This window comes from Ictalurus furcatus, chromosome 7 (assembly GCF_023375685.1).
Source record: "Ictalurus furcatus strain D&B chromosome 7, Billie_1.0, whole genome shotgun sequence".
Lineage (NCBI taxonomy): Eukaryota > Metazoa > Chordata > Actinopteri > Siluriformes > Ictaluridae > Ictalurus > Ictalurus furcatus.
The window spans coordinates 24688794-24705047 of NC_071261.1; the positions used below are offsets into that span (position 1 = coordinate 24688794).

The 16254-nt window shown below is 38.4% G+C and overlaps 1 protein-coding gene across 2 annotated transcripts; it reads left to right on the forward strand.

Moving 5' to 3' along the window:
• The first annotated feature begins 290 nt into the window (after positions 1–290).
• Positions 291–13301, forward strand: ccnb3 (cyclin B3). 2 transcript variants are annotated; one of them, XM_053629406.1, is made up of 13 exons: positions 291–538; positions 842–943; positions 1453–1536; positions 1616–1690; positions 2326–2429; positions 2577–2697; positions 3989–4087; positions 4865–4957; positions 5152–5289; positions 6427–6582; positions 10498–10647; positions 11630–11760; positions 12865–13301. In XM_053629406.1, the coding sequence occupies exons 2-13, from the start codon at positions 869–871 to the stop codon at positions 12929–12931; spliced, it is 1293 nt and encodes a 430-aa protein (XP_053485381.1). In that variant the 5' UTR covers positions 291–538; positions 842–868; the 3' UTR covers positions 12932–13301. The 2 variants fall into 2 exon arrangements, with proteins under 2 accessions (XP_053485381.1, XP_053485382.1); XM_053629407.1 differs by lacking the exon at positions 1616–1690 and having other exon boundaries at positions 371–538.
• Positions 13302–16254: the final 2953 nt, after the last annotated feature.

Genomic DNA, 16254 nt, shown 5'->3' on the forward strand with positions numbered 1-16254 from the left:
ATGAAAAAAAAAATCTAAATAAAATAGTCCTTTTAATACAGTTTATTTGTATAGCTTTTCTTGCTTTTTCTTTAAAAAAAAGTAATCTGCAAATCTTATAATAATAATAATAATTAGGAAAAATAATATTTCCTCTCAAAAATGTGAAAAGTTTGAAGGTTGTATAAATCCTGTAGTATTAATGCCATTTTATTGTTCTGGACGGAAGTTCCACTCGCAGGAAGCAGACAGACTTCCGCATTGATGGAAACAACGACACATGTTGATTTCTATAGGTTACTGAGGTTTTTTGAAAAGTCTACAAACCCCGCCCATAACAACGGCATCTCAGCGACACGTTGATTGGTCGGCTGGCAGCAGCTCTTGTCCAATCAGCGCGTGTGTGCAGATTTTAGACGCACGCTGGTAAAAGTGCAGCGTTTCAAAAGCGCTCTGGGATAAAAACCAAAACAAAACAAAACAAAAATAGTTCGCCGAAAGCTGTTTGTTTGGATTTATGTTGAAACTTACTGGGAGTTTTTAAATTCGCTGGACGAAGGTAAGCGATTTTTTTTTGACTAAGGTATGTTACTTTTCGCAAAAGATGATCATTGCACATGCATATAAGTGAAACTAACTGGTTATAGAGGAAAGGTCACAGAGTTGGTCAGTATCTGTGCACTGGACTTGCCTCGCGCTATTTTGTTGCGACCAGTATGTTATGACTACTGTATGTATCCAGCGCGAGCTTACACCATGTTTACAGGATGCATGCACGCGCATTCAACTTGGAAGTGTGATTGTTGATGAGCTACATACACCTCCAGAGACCGGAAGTAATGCATCATCTTTGCTCTTTCAGTATCAAGCCCAAGTGGAAAACAAGAAGATGCCTTTTTCAAGAGGAAAGAAGCCGACAGTCTGCAAAATCCCAAAGCTCCAGTTTAAAAGCTCAGAGAATGTGGTAGGTTTAATGTACTAGAAACATTGCTTGCTCTGAACAAAACCCAGGCCAAGCTGCTCAAACTGGTAGGCTTTTATTGGCTTCACTATTACTTAAATAAATTGGTTAATAAATGTTTGAGATTTTTTTCTGATCGTTAGTAGTGGTAATTGTGGAAACCAGTTCCTTTCTACCAGCTGGTGAAGACCAGTTTGACCAGCTCAGGCTCAGGGTGTGGTTTGGTAACTGGTCAGACCAAGCTGGATTTTTCTGCATGGATCACTTTCACATTTCAAGATTTGTTCATTGCTACACAACAGTGTTGGTGGTAATTGAGTTGGGTACAGCTCAACAATAAATAAAGTGCTATACATGCAAGAAATGTTTGTTACTACTGAGTCAGTGCGAATTTGGCTGAATAGTATGTATAGAAGGTGCAGTAGTGATTGAAGTAAAGGCTGTACGTTGATATTTCCTTTTATTTGATGTTGGTGCACATTGAAACAACTTCTTCAATCTGTGCGTTCCAGGAGGATGGCCCTCATGTCAAGCGATCATCCTCTCCTGCTCAAGGGGCTCCCAGGAAGAGAACTGCGTTTATTGATATCACTAATGTAAGTCTGGTCTCTGGTGGCAAGACCTTTGCAGTGTGCAGTTTGCATGCCTCATTGCTTCCTTCATCTGCTTGACTAGGCTGTGTCTCAGTGTTTTGTGAAGCTTCAGTTCGATGATGCTGCTGCTGCTGCTGCTGATGATGATGTCAGGCGAGTAAGTGCTTAATGTGTGCCTGTACATTATTATGGTTTTTTATATATTTTTTTTTCTTGGTAAAATCGGTGCTGTGTGAGTTGGGCAGACTTTTGACAGATATTTTGATCATTACATTCACAACATTTAGCAGATATTCTTATCCAGAGTGACTTAAAAACTCTTGCACGCTAGTACAAATAGGCTACAGTTTAAGAATACGGTAAGGCTCGGACCCTTTTACGTAGGATTTAATGCGAGACTTGGAAAACAGTGCAAGTTACCCACAAGTCACATTTGTACAAAGTCTGCTTTGCTTGAAGCCATCCTTCACTCACTTTAAATTAAAATGAAATTTTAATTTAAAGCAACCACTAAAAGGTGAAAGGCAGAAGTTGTGAGTTTGGTGTGGGTGTTCCTTATTTAACATTTCCAAAAAGAGCACACTTTTTGCACTCATTCACTCTGCTAACGTGACCCGTTCCTTGCCGAACCCGTTTCCTGGCGAGTTGTTTTGTGCTCTAAAACACCTTTTGTAGGTTTCTGTTCTGTCTGATCATTACGTTAAGCCTGGTATCTCCTGAGGACTATTTGAGGAGGAAAAACTCTGTGTGAAACAGCGCACACTAACACCCGACGTTCTCCTTGTATTTCAGGCTCACAAAGTTGAGTTTAGCAATCCAATAAAAAAGAAAGATCCAACCAAGAAGGTGCAAAAGAAGACCTCTGTGACCACCAAGAACGATGCCAACCTAAAAATGTAATATCTTCATGCCATTTATGCCCAATGTTCTAATGTTATGTATTAGTACAGTAAAAAGTGTTTGTTATTGTGATATCTTGAATGAAGCTGTTTACCCATCCTTCGCTACCAGTATGAGAGCCCGATCTTTCGTTGTGTCTTCAGGTCGGCCTTGGTCACTTCTGAAAGTCCGGGTGAGGAGCAGGAGAAGGACGAATCCCCAGTAGAGAAACTGGAGGAGCCCCTGCCCAAAGCTCCCCTTCCTGCACACCTTCTGCCTCCACAGGTACATCCACCAACAGTGGCACCACTACAAATTGGTGGGGCAAAATTTCTGCTTTTAATGATATTTAATAAAATTTTTGCTATTAATGATGGTTAAACTAGATATCATGTGCCTCAACAAATATCATCATTTTGTCTCAGAGAAGAAGCACATCTGTCATTTGTCTATAAAAACATACAGACTAATGATGTATTTTGCTTTTAGCATTATATGTAGCTAGGGTCTGATTATAATACAAAAGCAGGGCACAACACACCTTTTAATGAACATCAGAGTAGTTTGTTTTGACCTCACATGTTTCATTTGGCATTTTACCCCTCTGGCAGCTAATAACAGCAAAGTTATATAGCACAAAGACATTCATGTTCCGCAGTAGGCTGTTTGTCACTGTAGTAGCCGTCTGTTTCACAAAACATATTTCCAGCAAGCCTTACTTACTTTATTTGAAGAATGTCATTTGAGGAATGTTTCTTTAATCGACTACAGAAAATGTGTATGTCACTTAAAATATTGAAACGTTAGCTGTACTGATTCAACACACGATTATTAAGCGCCAGTGAGCGTTAACCTGTTATCGCTCATAGGAGATCCCCTTTAGGAGAAATGTTCCACCCCTTCAGCTGAACTGGAAGTTTTTATTGGTTTTTCGATCGTGTCAGTCCTGTCTGTTATTGCCTGAAGTGCTGGGTCACCGCGCCAGTAGTTTTAAAAAGTGCCGGGTCAAATGCCAGCTCGTCCCCTTTACTCTGGTGGCACTGATGTCCACAGAGAGACTGTTTAAAGGAGGTGTGTAGTAGTAAGACATGGCAACTAAATGCATTATTGCCAGTCATCCCTTCATCTAATTTTTAACAACTTTATCAGTTCTGATTAAATGTCTTAATTTTCATAACACAGATCTACTGGCCTTCACATGACTATCCTCTGCCGCAATGTGTTTTATTTCTTATGTAAACTATTTATCTGTCATAGGTAAACACAGGAAAGTTTAAAGTTTTAAAGTATTCAGATGTCTGTTTGCATCTCAGTTACATGTTTATTTGCACTAATACTCAATATATTAAATATTTGCATGTAAATTTATTCATCTAGTTACTCTGATCATTTACATATTGTGTGTGATTGGTGCAGACTTGGCTATGTAAAGACCCCAGCATCGTTTTTTAATTTGGGTATTAAAACCGTCTGTTTTAAATGGAAGAAATGTGAATTTGTTGCTGTGTTAACAAACCCAAGTTGCAATCTATATATTAAAAAAAAATTATAATTTAAGATTCACATATTTTTGCAGATACCCCCAGAGTTTGACATCGACTCGGATGCTTCGAATGACCACACACAGACACCAGAATATGCCAAAGACATTTTTGATTACCTGAAGAAAAGAGAGGTGAATCAGTGTACTCGTTTGTTTTTTTATTTTTATTTTTTTGTAGTGGTATTTTTGTTAATACACTGATTAATCTTTGTATTAACACTTTATTACTTTACAAAAGTATTTCCAGATCTGCGTTGGACAGACAGCCAACAGTTATGATGTCTTGTTATTAAGTTCTATCAAGTTTCACAGAGATGTGACCTTTATGTATGGTTCTCCAGTAGGGTGTCAGTTAGGGCAAAATTTTTTATTTTTTTTATTTATTTTTTTTTCCTCAAGCATATGAATCATTTAGTCATTTTGAATCGAATACTCGTGTGTCCCCCCCTGTGCGGTTCTTTATACAAGTGAGAACCCAGTAACCGGTCTGAGGCCATCTGAGAGAGGTGGTCTTGTTTGGGTTTCAGGTGAAACTCAAGCATGGTTCGACTGCAGTGGGAAAGCGATTCGACTCAGAATCAACCTAGAATTGGCAGCATTTTTTTTCTGTAAACTAAGCTGTAAGGAGCAAACTGAACCACTGCATTGATCTGAAGAAATGCAAAAAATTAAGTGAAAATAAATGCTGGATGTGATAAAATATTTTACACTAGTAATTTATATAATCGTCTAATCATCGTAATTGCTTACCTTTTCCATCGCAGTATTTCTGACCAATGAAAAGCATTTTTGGATTGTTTTATGATGTGCCGTCGGACTACTGGGAGTGAAAGCACATTTAGAACTTGTTAAAAATAGCTTTTCAATGTTTTTCCTACCACAAACCGAATGGATTGTTTTATCCTTCAGGAGAAATTTGTGTTGCGCGACTACATGGACAATCAGCCGAGCCTGAACCCGAGCATGAGGGCAATTTTAGTGGACTGGCTAGTCGAGGTCCAGGTGAGTGCTGTAATGTGTGTGTTTTATAATATTGATCTGTTGTAGCGGTGTAATGTTTTATATCTCTCTAGAATACACTTGGGTCTATCCAGTTCAGATAATCCAATCTAACCTTTCTTTCTCTTTCTCTCTCTCTCTCTCTCTCTCTCTCTCTCTCTCTCTCTCTCTCTCTCACTCACTTTTTCTCTCTGCAGGAGAACTTTGAATTGAATCATGAGACTCTGTACCTGGCCGTGAAGATGACTGATCATTATCTGGCTGTGGCTCAGGCCAGCAGGGAATCGCTCCAGCTCATCGGCTCCACAGCAATGCTGCTAGCCTGCAAGTTTGAGGTGAGAGATGCCCATTTCCCTTTGTGTTCATTACTCACAAACCACACCCTGCTCGTTATATAGTGCACTGATTCGGAACGCAGGGATGTGCATAATCAGCATTATGCCTAGTATGCATTATACTGTTTGTAGAATTATATAGTAGAACAGGCTTGTGCACGTACACAGTGAAATGGCAGAGCACTTGTTATAACGATGACGTGTTTGTTGGAGTGTAAGCGTACCATGACAGGACGAGCGAACAACACAGTGCATGAACTCCCAATAGTTTCAAGTTACCTAAATGAGCGTACTCTCCAGGGGTTGGCACTATATGAGGTCATATAAGGTGTCCTCATTACTTTGAGAAAGCTGAGGCACTACACTGCTTGGATATTATCGATGTATTATAAAAATAGAATTTAGAGTTTTAGAATCTCACTGCATTCATAGCAGCACTGCATTCCTGTTTGCTGGTGGTAGGGTGATGTATTGATATGATATTGTGGTAAATGATTACGCAATACGCTTTTCTGAGATATCATTGGTATGTTGATTTTATATATAAAATATATATATATATATATATAATATATATATATACACACACACTTCTAAACGTTTTTAATAATTACAAATTAAATGGTACTGAATGGATGGTGTTGATTTGATGTATTTTTTTAAACGTACTTTTCTTTAATGCTTAACAAAGATGATTATCTCCCAGCCCTAGCTGGTGGTACTTTCAACAAATCCACCAGGAACAAAATATAGTTGACTGTTTAGAGGTCTTCAGATATTTTGATAAAATTTTAGCCATAATACTCGGTCCTAACACATGCTTAATTTGCCATTGTAGGATTAGCAATAGTATGCCATTTTGTAAAATTTCAAGTTTTTTGCTTAAATGTAAAAGGCATTTATATAGCCAGACAGCAGTGATGTCAGTGAAGCAGCTTCAAATCCAATAAACTGTGTTTCTGATTAGTATAATATGTACTGTGTGACCTGCTTTTTTTCCTTACAATGCTCATTCTTAAAATTGCTTTAATTGTAATGCAGACGTCTATGTATTTTTTCTTTTCTTTTTTTTTTTTTCTGACAGTATTTACTTAATGATAAATGTTCCCTAGTCATTCTTTCGGCTTTCTGTTTCAGGAGCGGCTCCCACCTTGTGTTGATGACTTCCTGTATATATGTGATGATGCGTACAAACGCTCTCAGTTCATCTCCATGGAAGAGAGAATCCTACAGGCGCTGAACTTCGAACTCAATATTCCTGTTCCTTATCGATTCTTACGAAGATATGCCAAGGTAAGTGAAAGAAACTGCAGAGAGGGAATGTGTGTGTGTGTGTGTGTGAGTGTATGTGTGTCTCAACTAGGTTATACAAGGGTGTATATGGAATTCTTTGAAGATGCATCAGATTCGATTGTCTGATATATAGGAGCCGAAAAGTTGACCTTTTTACGAGCGGGTCGATTTTCTACAACAGCAGCAGGTTCGAGTTTGTGGTGTGTAACAGTGTGCATATCTGATCTTCTGACCTTTCGTGGAAAACGTTGGCAATTATTCAGAAGTAAGCATTTCGTTTACGTGCAATTAAGTGATATTGCACGAGCAGGAGCGCTGTTGTACTGAATCAGCACGGCTACGATTTGGCCCAAATGTAATGAACTATTGCTTGATTTTGAATTTTATGTAATAAGCACAAGTAAAGTGATGTGAACAGTGAAATGTACCAGTGCTGTTCTACTAAATATCAGCGCTCTTGGAATGCCACTTGTCCAATCAAATTAGTGGACTGGAACTAACTGTTGTATAACAGTCTGTATATAAACGGTGTTATTGGGAGACAACATATTTTCACCAAATGCTTTTGGTTTTAAAGGCTTTGCAGAAAACATGAATCTCATTAGTACATTATAGAGACTTGTACAAATAACAACAACAAAAAACTTGTTTGTGTATATATAATACTGTACACTGAGTGTAGTGTGATGTGCTGCAATGCCCACTGCAGGCTGAAGAGACAAGAGCTGTGTCTCAAATTACATACTTTTCTACTATTCTGTTGTTTTTTGTTTTTTTTTTTTTTTTTTAAAGTATTAACACAAACCAATTCTTTTTTTTTATGTTTGAAGGCTACATGAGAAATATTCTGGATCCCCTAGACTAGTAAATACATTTGAATCAAAGCACACACTTTTTGATTTGAGACACCGATCATGACTACAATCTTGACGACAGTGGAATATCTTTAAAGAGAAACCGACAGAGCTAATCTGTGCATTTTAGCAGCTCAAGCTGTGGCTTAGTGGCAAGTGTGTCCCAGAATAGCTGACATGAAATCACTAAACTGTTTCTATGTTGACACATAAACTTGTCCAACAGGGTTTGGCCTTACAGCTTTGATTTCCCTTGTGACTTCCCCAAATCTATCCTCTTGTGGATATTGCTTTTAATCCGTCAGATGGGCAGTACATAAGGCACACAGGCCAGGATGTTTAACAGACACCACATGACTGTATGGGTAATTGTATGAAACTACTGGAATATGAATTACAAATAACCTACAGAAATAATTTAAAATAAAAAAATAGTTTTTCTATTTGCACTATTTTAATGGAATTTCACAACACAGAAGACGGCCACACTGTTGACTTGGGTATTATGAGAACTGTGTAATTTAATTAAGAATGATATTGTTGCATGTTGCATTATGTTGGCATTTTATTGCACATAACATATTGCTGTATTATTTTGTAGTAGTGTAGTATTGTATTGAAATGTATTATGGTTCGCGTTGTGGAGAGTACAGCATTGCTCCTGTTTAACGTGGAAATGTTAGTAAATCGCCGATAGCTGTGGATTTTAGCCATGCTGTGGAAATGGCTCCAACATTGCGCTGCACTTGTGCTCAATCACAGGAATTTCAGTTCACCAAGTTCTGTTCAATTGTAAAATAGGTAATGGAGCTGAAAATGTTAAGAATCAAGCCTGCATTCAGGGCGTGATTTTGAGCAATACTTCACAATACACAATGTGTATGCTAGTTGCACTGCTGTATGATGACTCTACTAGAGGAATTAATTTTTTTCATCCTTCTAAATTTTTTTTCATTATCCTACTGTTGGAGTTTTAATTAGAAGTTTTGAAGTTTCGAGGACTGACAGGTTTCCTCAGTGATTTGTGTAGGCAGTCAGTGACATGCTAACTGCTTAGTTTGCAGGTATGACACCGAAGACACTCTTGATTAATAACATTGCTGTTTATAGACATAAAGGGAGGGTCTGCGCCGTCCTTTCCACTCAATACGAGTCAATCCAATTGTCAAACTCCTGTACACCAATCAAAGCTGAGTCCCAGTGACCGAACAGGACTGTGCAGTATATTAGGCACATATTTAAAAAAAAAATACACTGCTTATTTGACACTTTGAAGCTGCTCCCCTGCTGAAAACTAACAAATGATTGCATAATAATGTCATTAAGTGACTTAAGCAGAATCTAGCAGCTTCCTAGCTTTTATAATGAGTGCTACTCATGTCAGCATCAATAGGAAAATCAGTGAAGTGTGAACTCGCTATTCAGAGATGTAGCACATTTGGTTGATACAGCTGCATGAGGGAGTGTGTGAACCGTGTGTGTGTGTGTGAGAACGGGATGGTTTCTAAGAGATGCTTCTTGTAAAACTGTTGAGTAGGGAGGCTTGAACAAAGACGTTGTATAACACTGGCCTTAAACAAAAAGATTATGAAGATCTGGCTTACGAAGTTCAGGATAAGTAACATGACTGAATGGTGACATTTTCAGCTTTTAATGCTTAACCGTTAGTAACTGGTTTATAGCTACGCAGATAGCAAGCACATCATTTTATAGTGGTTATGCTTCTGGTGCTTCATGTTGCAAATTTTGATTGGCGCCATTGCTTCTGATCAGATGAGGCATTTTGAACTGCTTCGGACTTAAAACGGGGGGGGGGGGGGGGGATGACGTGTACGTATCTGTCTGGTCATTTTTAAACATTCTGAATTCATTATCAACTTTTTTATATTGTGAACAAACCATGTCTTAAAGTGAAATAAAAAAAAATCTATGCAAGTAGATTCTTACTGTGATGAGCAGCTTCGGCTAAATACAGTGGATATGAAAGTCTACACGTCCCAGTTAAAATGGCAGGTTTTTTATCATGTAAAATAAACGAACCCAAGATAAATCATGTCGGATGTTTTTCCACATTTAACGTGATGGAGCAAGCAACAAATTTCAAGTGACAAACAAACAGAAATGTTTTGGGGAAAAAGAGAAAATTTACAGTTACCTGGTTGCGCAAGTGTGCACATTTTGTTAATGCACTTTTTCTTATATTGCAGTACTTTTTGCGTAAGAGTCCGCCAACTTCTATTACACTCTTACTTGCAAATTACGAGGGGATCTCCTGCGCCTCTTCAAGTCCTTCCACAGGTTTTTGATAGGATTTAGATCTGGGCTCTTATTGGGATATTCCAAAACGTTGACCACCTAGTTGAAAAGCCATTCCTCTGTTGACTTGGATTTGTGCTTAGTTTCATTATTGTTCTGGAAAGTTTCTTCATCTTCAACTGTCTAACAGAGGCCTGCAGGTTTTGTGCCAAAATAGAATGGTATTTGGAACAATCCGTAATGGAGCTATCTTGACTAGAGCCCCAGTCCCAGATGAAGAGTAGCAGCCCCAGAGCTTGATAATGCCACCACCGTGCTTCACTGAGGCTATAGTGATCTTTGGGTGATTGTTTATGCAGCAAACATATCTTTTACAATTATGCCTAAAATGTTCTACCTTGGTCTTATCAGATCATGACATATTTTGCCACATAGTTTGGGGTGATTTTAGGTGAGCTCTGCTACAGTATTTTTCAAGTACTTGGTTCGATCTACTGAAATACTTTCAGTGCTGCAAATTAATGGTGAAAATGATAATCATGATTATTGTGCTTAATACTGAAAGTATGATTGTTTTGTTTCTAATAATTTCTATGGTCCATGTAGTTGATAAGCGTCTATTCCTTTAACTGGATAAATATCTGAATTAAAATAAGACTGTCACATTAAGTTTTATTATTAATGAAAATGAACACAGAGAGGAAAGTAGTTTATTTATTTATTTTTTTGAATGAAGCGGTTTGTGGTACAGCAGCTGGAAGTTGTTATTCACTTGCGTGTATTTGTGTGTATGTTCTGTGTGCAGTGTGTGAATGCCGGTATGGACACTCTGACTCTGGCCCGGTTTGTGTGTGAGCTCAGTCTGCTGGAGATGCAGTTTGTCCCTGTACAAGCGTCTCTGCTGGCCTCCGCTTGTCTACTCGTCGCCCTGGTAACCAAGGACCTGGGGGGATGGGTAAGTGTGTCTGAGCACCTCGTAACATTGGACACAAATTTACACACACCACAGTATGAGAATCCAACTTATCTCCCTTTCTGTAACACACTCCTCCAATCATATTCATTAAGTCGCTATTCATCAGATTTATCTTTGGCTCATCTGTGTGATCAAACACACATCTTCATGGAAACTGAGCAGGACATTTTAAGAGTAACGATATGCAGTAAAATCATTGTCCATAATAATTACATCACTAACAGTGTTAACTGTAGTAATAATAACAAATGCAAAATTATGGAACAGGATGCGATTTAGTTTTGACGTATTTTTGTAAATTACTAATTTATTTTTGGTGCTCGTTTGATGCAAATAGCAAGGTTGCATTTTTTTTTTTTTTTGTAAGTCATTTTCTTCTGTATGCCACGTCAAGTAGGTTAGTCAAGATTATTCCTTTCTATCTTAAGCTAAGTTAATTTATTTGTTAACTATTTGTTATTAATTTAAGACTGACACACTGCGTTTTTATCAGTTTAGAGTTGCGGTAAATGTTGTGGAACATCCATGAAACTAATTGGGGGGGTGCTTCCCCCTCTTTTCCCCTCGCTTTTAAATCGCTTATGAATGCCCATTCAGCCGTGCGCATTTCGCTTTCGAATTAGCAGACACGTTCAGTGTTTAATTGTAGCGTCTGTTCTCCAACTGAACTAAATGATTTTTATTGCTATAAAAAGGCAAAACGACTGTGGGGCGGTGGGCAAGTGATGTAATCGGTGTGTGGCCCGAACACCGTGCAACACAGACTATCACAGCAAGCCTAATACCTTACATACCTTCCAAGAGTATAGCCGGTAACCTCCTTATATTTTGTATGCTCACAAAATGAAAGCATTAAAGCTTGCTGTACCTCTTTACGACCGCTGGTTGCTGGTCCTGAAAGCCTTGTTGACGTGTATGCTGTCTCTCTCTCTCTCTCTCTCTCTCTCTCTCTCTCTCTCAGACGCCATCTCTGCAGTTCCACTCGGGCTACAGTGTGGAGGATCTGGCGCCCGTGGCTCGAAAGCTCCAGCACATGCTGAACAGTCCGTCTGACAGCAAGCTTGCCACTGTCCGCAGCAAATACTCTCACAAGTAAGCTCATTCAGCCAAGCCTTTTAGTGTGCTGCACATATGACTGCACATTCCATCATTTATTCTTATGCTCTTGTAGCACTAGGACTATACTGTACGTTAAATTAAACCTGGCCAGGAAGCTGCCTTTTAACATTCTACTAGTTACATTGTGTTTACCGTAATTTTGGAACATTAAGATAAGACAAGATTAAAATGTGTTAGTTCAGCTAAAAAAAATCTAACTAGCCATGGTTTTCTTTATCACTTTAGCAGCTTTACTCCAGTAACTTGCAGATGCATATATGATGACTATTAATTTGTTGTTGCACATCACTTAGTTATGTTGGTTGTATAACACTTTAAACACTTCGGGACTGCTGTTGTTCTAGGAAAATAATCCAAGATGTGGTGTGAAGTATGAAATACACCTGCTCTTCCCACCCCAATATGCATTATTTTCCTATTACAGCATCTCCTGATGTGTTTTATTCCTTTTATACAACAGAAGTTTCCAGCGAGTACAATTTTAAATGTATTAATGAAAGACACTGTGCTTTTTAACCCTTTAGAGTTGTGAGCAGTCTGCCAGACAAGTTAATTCCTGTTATCTCCGATATTATAGCAGCTATAAACGTACTGACTTTGGAGATGCCTTCCATAAATGTTACAGAAAGCTTCATGTCAGTCCTACATTTTAGTTTGTAAAATAAGACATTTTCTTAAGCATCCACCATGCAAATCTCTGTCTAACTTGTTGTATATAGAAATTATAACATTAGAGTCATATTGATGAGCTCCTACTATTATATCAATGCAGCTGGCATCATTATCAGAGCTGCTGTTATTTGAAAATGAATCAAGTCCTTCTGACCAATCTGAAATGAGAATTCAACAGCACTGTGGTATAATTAGAATTACAGCGCTCCAAAAAAACAAACACCACCACCACTTTGAGTTTCATTTAAAATGAATGATCCCATGTCTCCAGAAGATGTTTGAAAATCTTTGAGCTGTTTGACTGGCGCAGCAGTTCATTCATATTTGATGGCGCAGATGACAGTTGACATGTCAGTGTGGATTTTCCCTCCATATTGTTTAACATCCAGCTTCTTTTTCTGACAGGGTTTTCTTTGAAGTTGCTCTGATGCCTACCGTGAGCTTGGAGACGCTTGAGAGGTTTCTGAAGTGAGCTTGAAGAGATCATTTGTAATCAAAAAACCATGTAAATATTTGTACTTAATGTTATATATCTGCTCGTGTATAAGGCATGCGGTTATGCAGGAAGCATGTTTGTTTATGTTTGGAAGTTTTCTTAGTGCAGTTTTAGATCGCTGAAAACAGTAGACAACCTAGTGTAATAACACATACGAATATGTTGTTAAAATTGTTAAATTGTATTTTATTGATAATATTTCTAGGTTGTTGATCAGTGTTTTAAAAGAAGTGTTCAAGTGCTGTTCTTAAAATGCGTGTTTTATGTATTTGAACCATGTTATTAAACCATGTATATGTATTTCTGTAAATATATATTTTTTCAGTATTATAACAACCCTATTGTATGTGTTGGTTGTAATATTTCTATGTTTTAGTCTTTGCATTTGATTAAAACAAATAACATATCGTGTGTGTGTGTGTGTGTGTGTGTGTGTGTGTGTGTGTGTGTGTGTGTGTGTGTGTGTGTGTGTTGACTTTGTGTTGTAGTAACAGGGCTTGACCAAAAGAGGGCAACATATATTTGACCGATGTGTATTGAGTTGCCACTTTATCTCTACTTTGTACCTACAGTAATTAGCCCCTTTATTAGGAGATGCTGCCATGTTCGCTCAGTTACTGACAGCAGGTCAGAGCCCTCCAGAATTATTGGACCTTTCATAAAAATGAGCAGAAATTTATCGTGTAAAACAAACATAACACACAATTCAAAATCTTCACTCAAATGAGGAGACAGTACGAGATTGATCAACCAACTATAATAATATCTGCTTGGTGGTGGTTCTCTGATGGTCCCTTTTTGTTTTTGGGCTGATGCGTATAGAGACAGAGGAGCTGCAGTTGGGAATTGTGCACCCAATATGTAACCTATATTGTAAGTACAGTGAAAGGTTGTGAACCCTTTTAGAATTTTCTATATTTCTGCATAAATATGAACTAAACCATCAGACTTTCACAGAAGTAGACAAAGAGAAGTTAAACAAATGAGACACACATATTATACTTGGTCATTTATTTATAGAGGAAAATGATCCAATATTACATACCTGTGAGTGACAAAAGTATGTGAACCATTTAGGATTAGCAGTTAATTTGAAGCTGAAATTCTAGTCAGGTGTTTTCAATCAATGGGATGACAATTAGATGTGTGTGAGAGTGCCCTGTTTTATTTAAAGAGCACCTATTATGATTTTGAAACGTGCCTAATTTTGTTTTAAAGGTCTCATACAATTGATTTACATGTATCCAAGGTCAAAAAACACTTTAATGTGCTCATAATTTAAACTGCAGGTTACCCCCCCGCCCCCCGTCAAAAATGGCTCGTTTAATGATCCGTTGTAAAGGATTCGTTCTGAACTCCTCCTTTCAGAGAGCATACTTTGCTCTGATTGGTCTGATGTCTCAGCGTGTGACTAAAAGGAAATGCCCATTACTATAACGAGTTTCAGCTCCGTCAGTGAAGACCAGAGGCAGGGCTTTTTGTTACAAACCTAAATGGTCTGCACTTACATAGCACTTTTTATCCAAAGCACTTTACACTGTGTTTCATTCACCCATTCACACACACACCACTGGTAGCAGAGCTGTCATGCAAGGTGCTAACCTGCCATCGGGAGAAACTTGGGGTTCAGTGTCTTGCCCAAGGACACTTTGGCATGTGGAGTCACGTGAGCCGGGTATCAAACCACCAGCCCTATGATTAGTGGACAACCCGCTCTACCACCTGAGCCACAGCTGCCCGCAAACCTACGTAGGTTAGTACAGGAAGTAAGTCTGGAATTACTAACGACTTGTTTCAGCTGTTCAGAATTGGTTCCTTCTTTTGGAAGTCAATAACTCAGTTTATAGTGCGCTTTGATTTTTTTGAAACTTTGCAGACATTTTTACATTTACAAACAGCTCTATAACACACTACATGAAAGGTAATATTCGAAAAACCATAATAGGTGCTCTTTAAAGAACAGGGACCTGATCTTCACAACACGTTTGTGGAAGTGCATCATGGCACGAACAAAGGGGATTTCTGTGGTCCTCAGAAAGAGTTGTTGATGCTCATCAGGCTGGAAAAGGTTACAAAATCCACACCACCAATCCACAGTCACATAGACTGTGATGGCAATGGAGGGCATTTAAGACCATGGTTACCCTCCCCAGGAGTGATTGACCAACAAAGGTCACTCCAAGGTCACAAAGGAACCCAGGGTAACTTCTAATCAACTAAAAGCCATGTTCATGAGTCCACCATTAGGAGAACAACAATGGTGTGCATGGCAGGGTTGCAAGGAGAAAACCACTGCTCTCCAAAAAGAACATTGCTTCCCTTCTGCAGTCTGCTAACAAATACGTGGACAAGCCAGAAGGCTATTGGAAAAATGTTTTGTGGACAGATGGGACCAAAATAGAACTTTTGGTTTAAAAGAGAAGTATTATGTTGGGAGAAAGGAAATGATGCATTCCAGCATATGAACCTTATAACATCTGTGAAATATGGTGGTCATATCATGGTTTGGGGCTGTTTTGCTGCATCTGGGCTGGGATGACTTGCCATCATTGATGGAACAATGAATTCTGAATTATACCAGTGAATACTAAAGGAAAATGTCAGGACACTTGTCTGTGAACTGAATCTCAAGAGAAAGTGAGTCATGCAGCAAGACAACGACCCTAAGTACACAATTTGCTCTACCAAAGTATGATTAAAGAAGAATAAAGTTAATGTTTTGGAATGGACAAGTCAGTGTCCTGACTTTAATCCAATAGAAATATTGTGGAAAGTCCTGAAGGAAGCAGCTCATGTGAGGAAACCCACCAACATCCCAGAGCTGAAGCTGTTCTGTACTGAGGAATGGGATGAAACTCCTCCAGGTGCAGGACTAATCAGAAATGTTTAGTTGCAGTTATTGCTACACAAGGGGGTCACACCAGATTCTTTTGCCAGTCACAGATATGTAATAATGCGTCATTTTCCTTCAATAAGTAAATCACCAAATATAATATTTTTGTCTCATTTGTTTAATTGGGTTCGTTTGATCTGCTTTTAGGACTTGTGTGAAAATCTGATGATGAACCACAAACTTTCAAGCACCACTGTATGCAAGGAGTAAAACATGACAGAGTGTGCTGTTCTAGGAAAATAATCCATGACAGTGTGATGCGAAGCGAACGTCCCCATGTGTTTTTATTCACCTTATACCACAGCGACCTGCCAGCCATTACAATTTTTCATTTATTAATGAGCAGGATTTATAGGAACATATAATGTTGTGGAATGGCTTTGAGACAAGTCTTCAGTTGCATTAT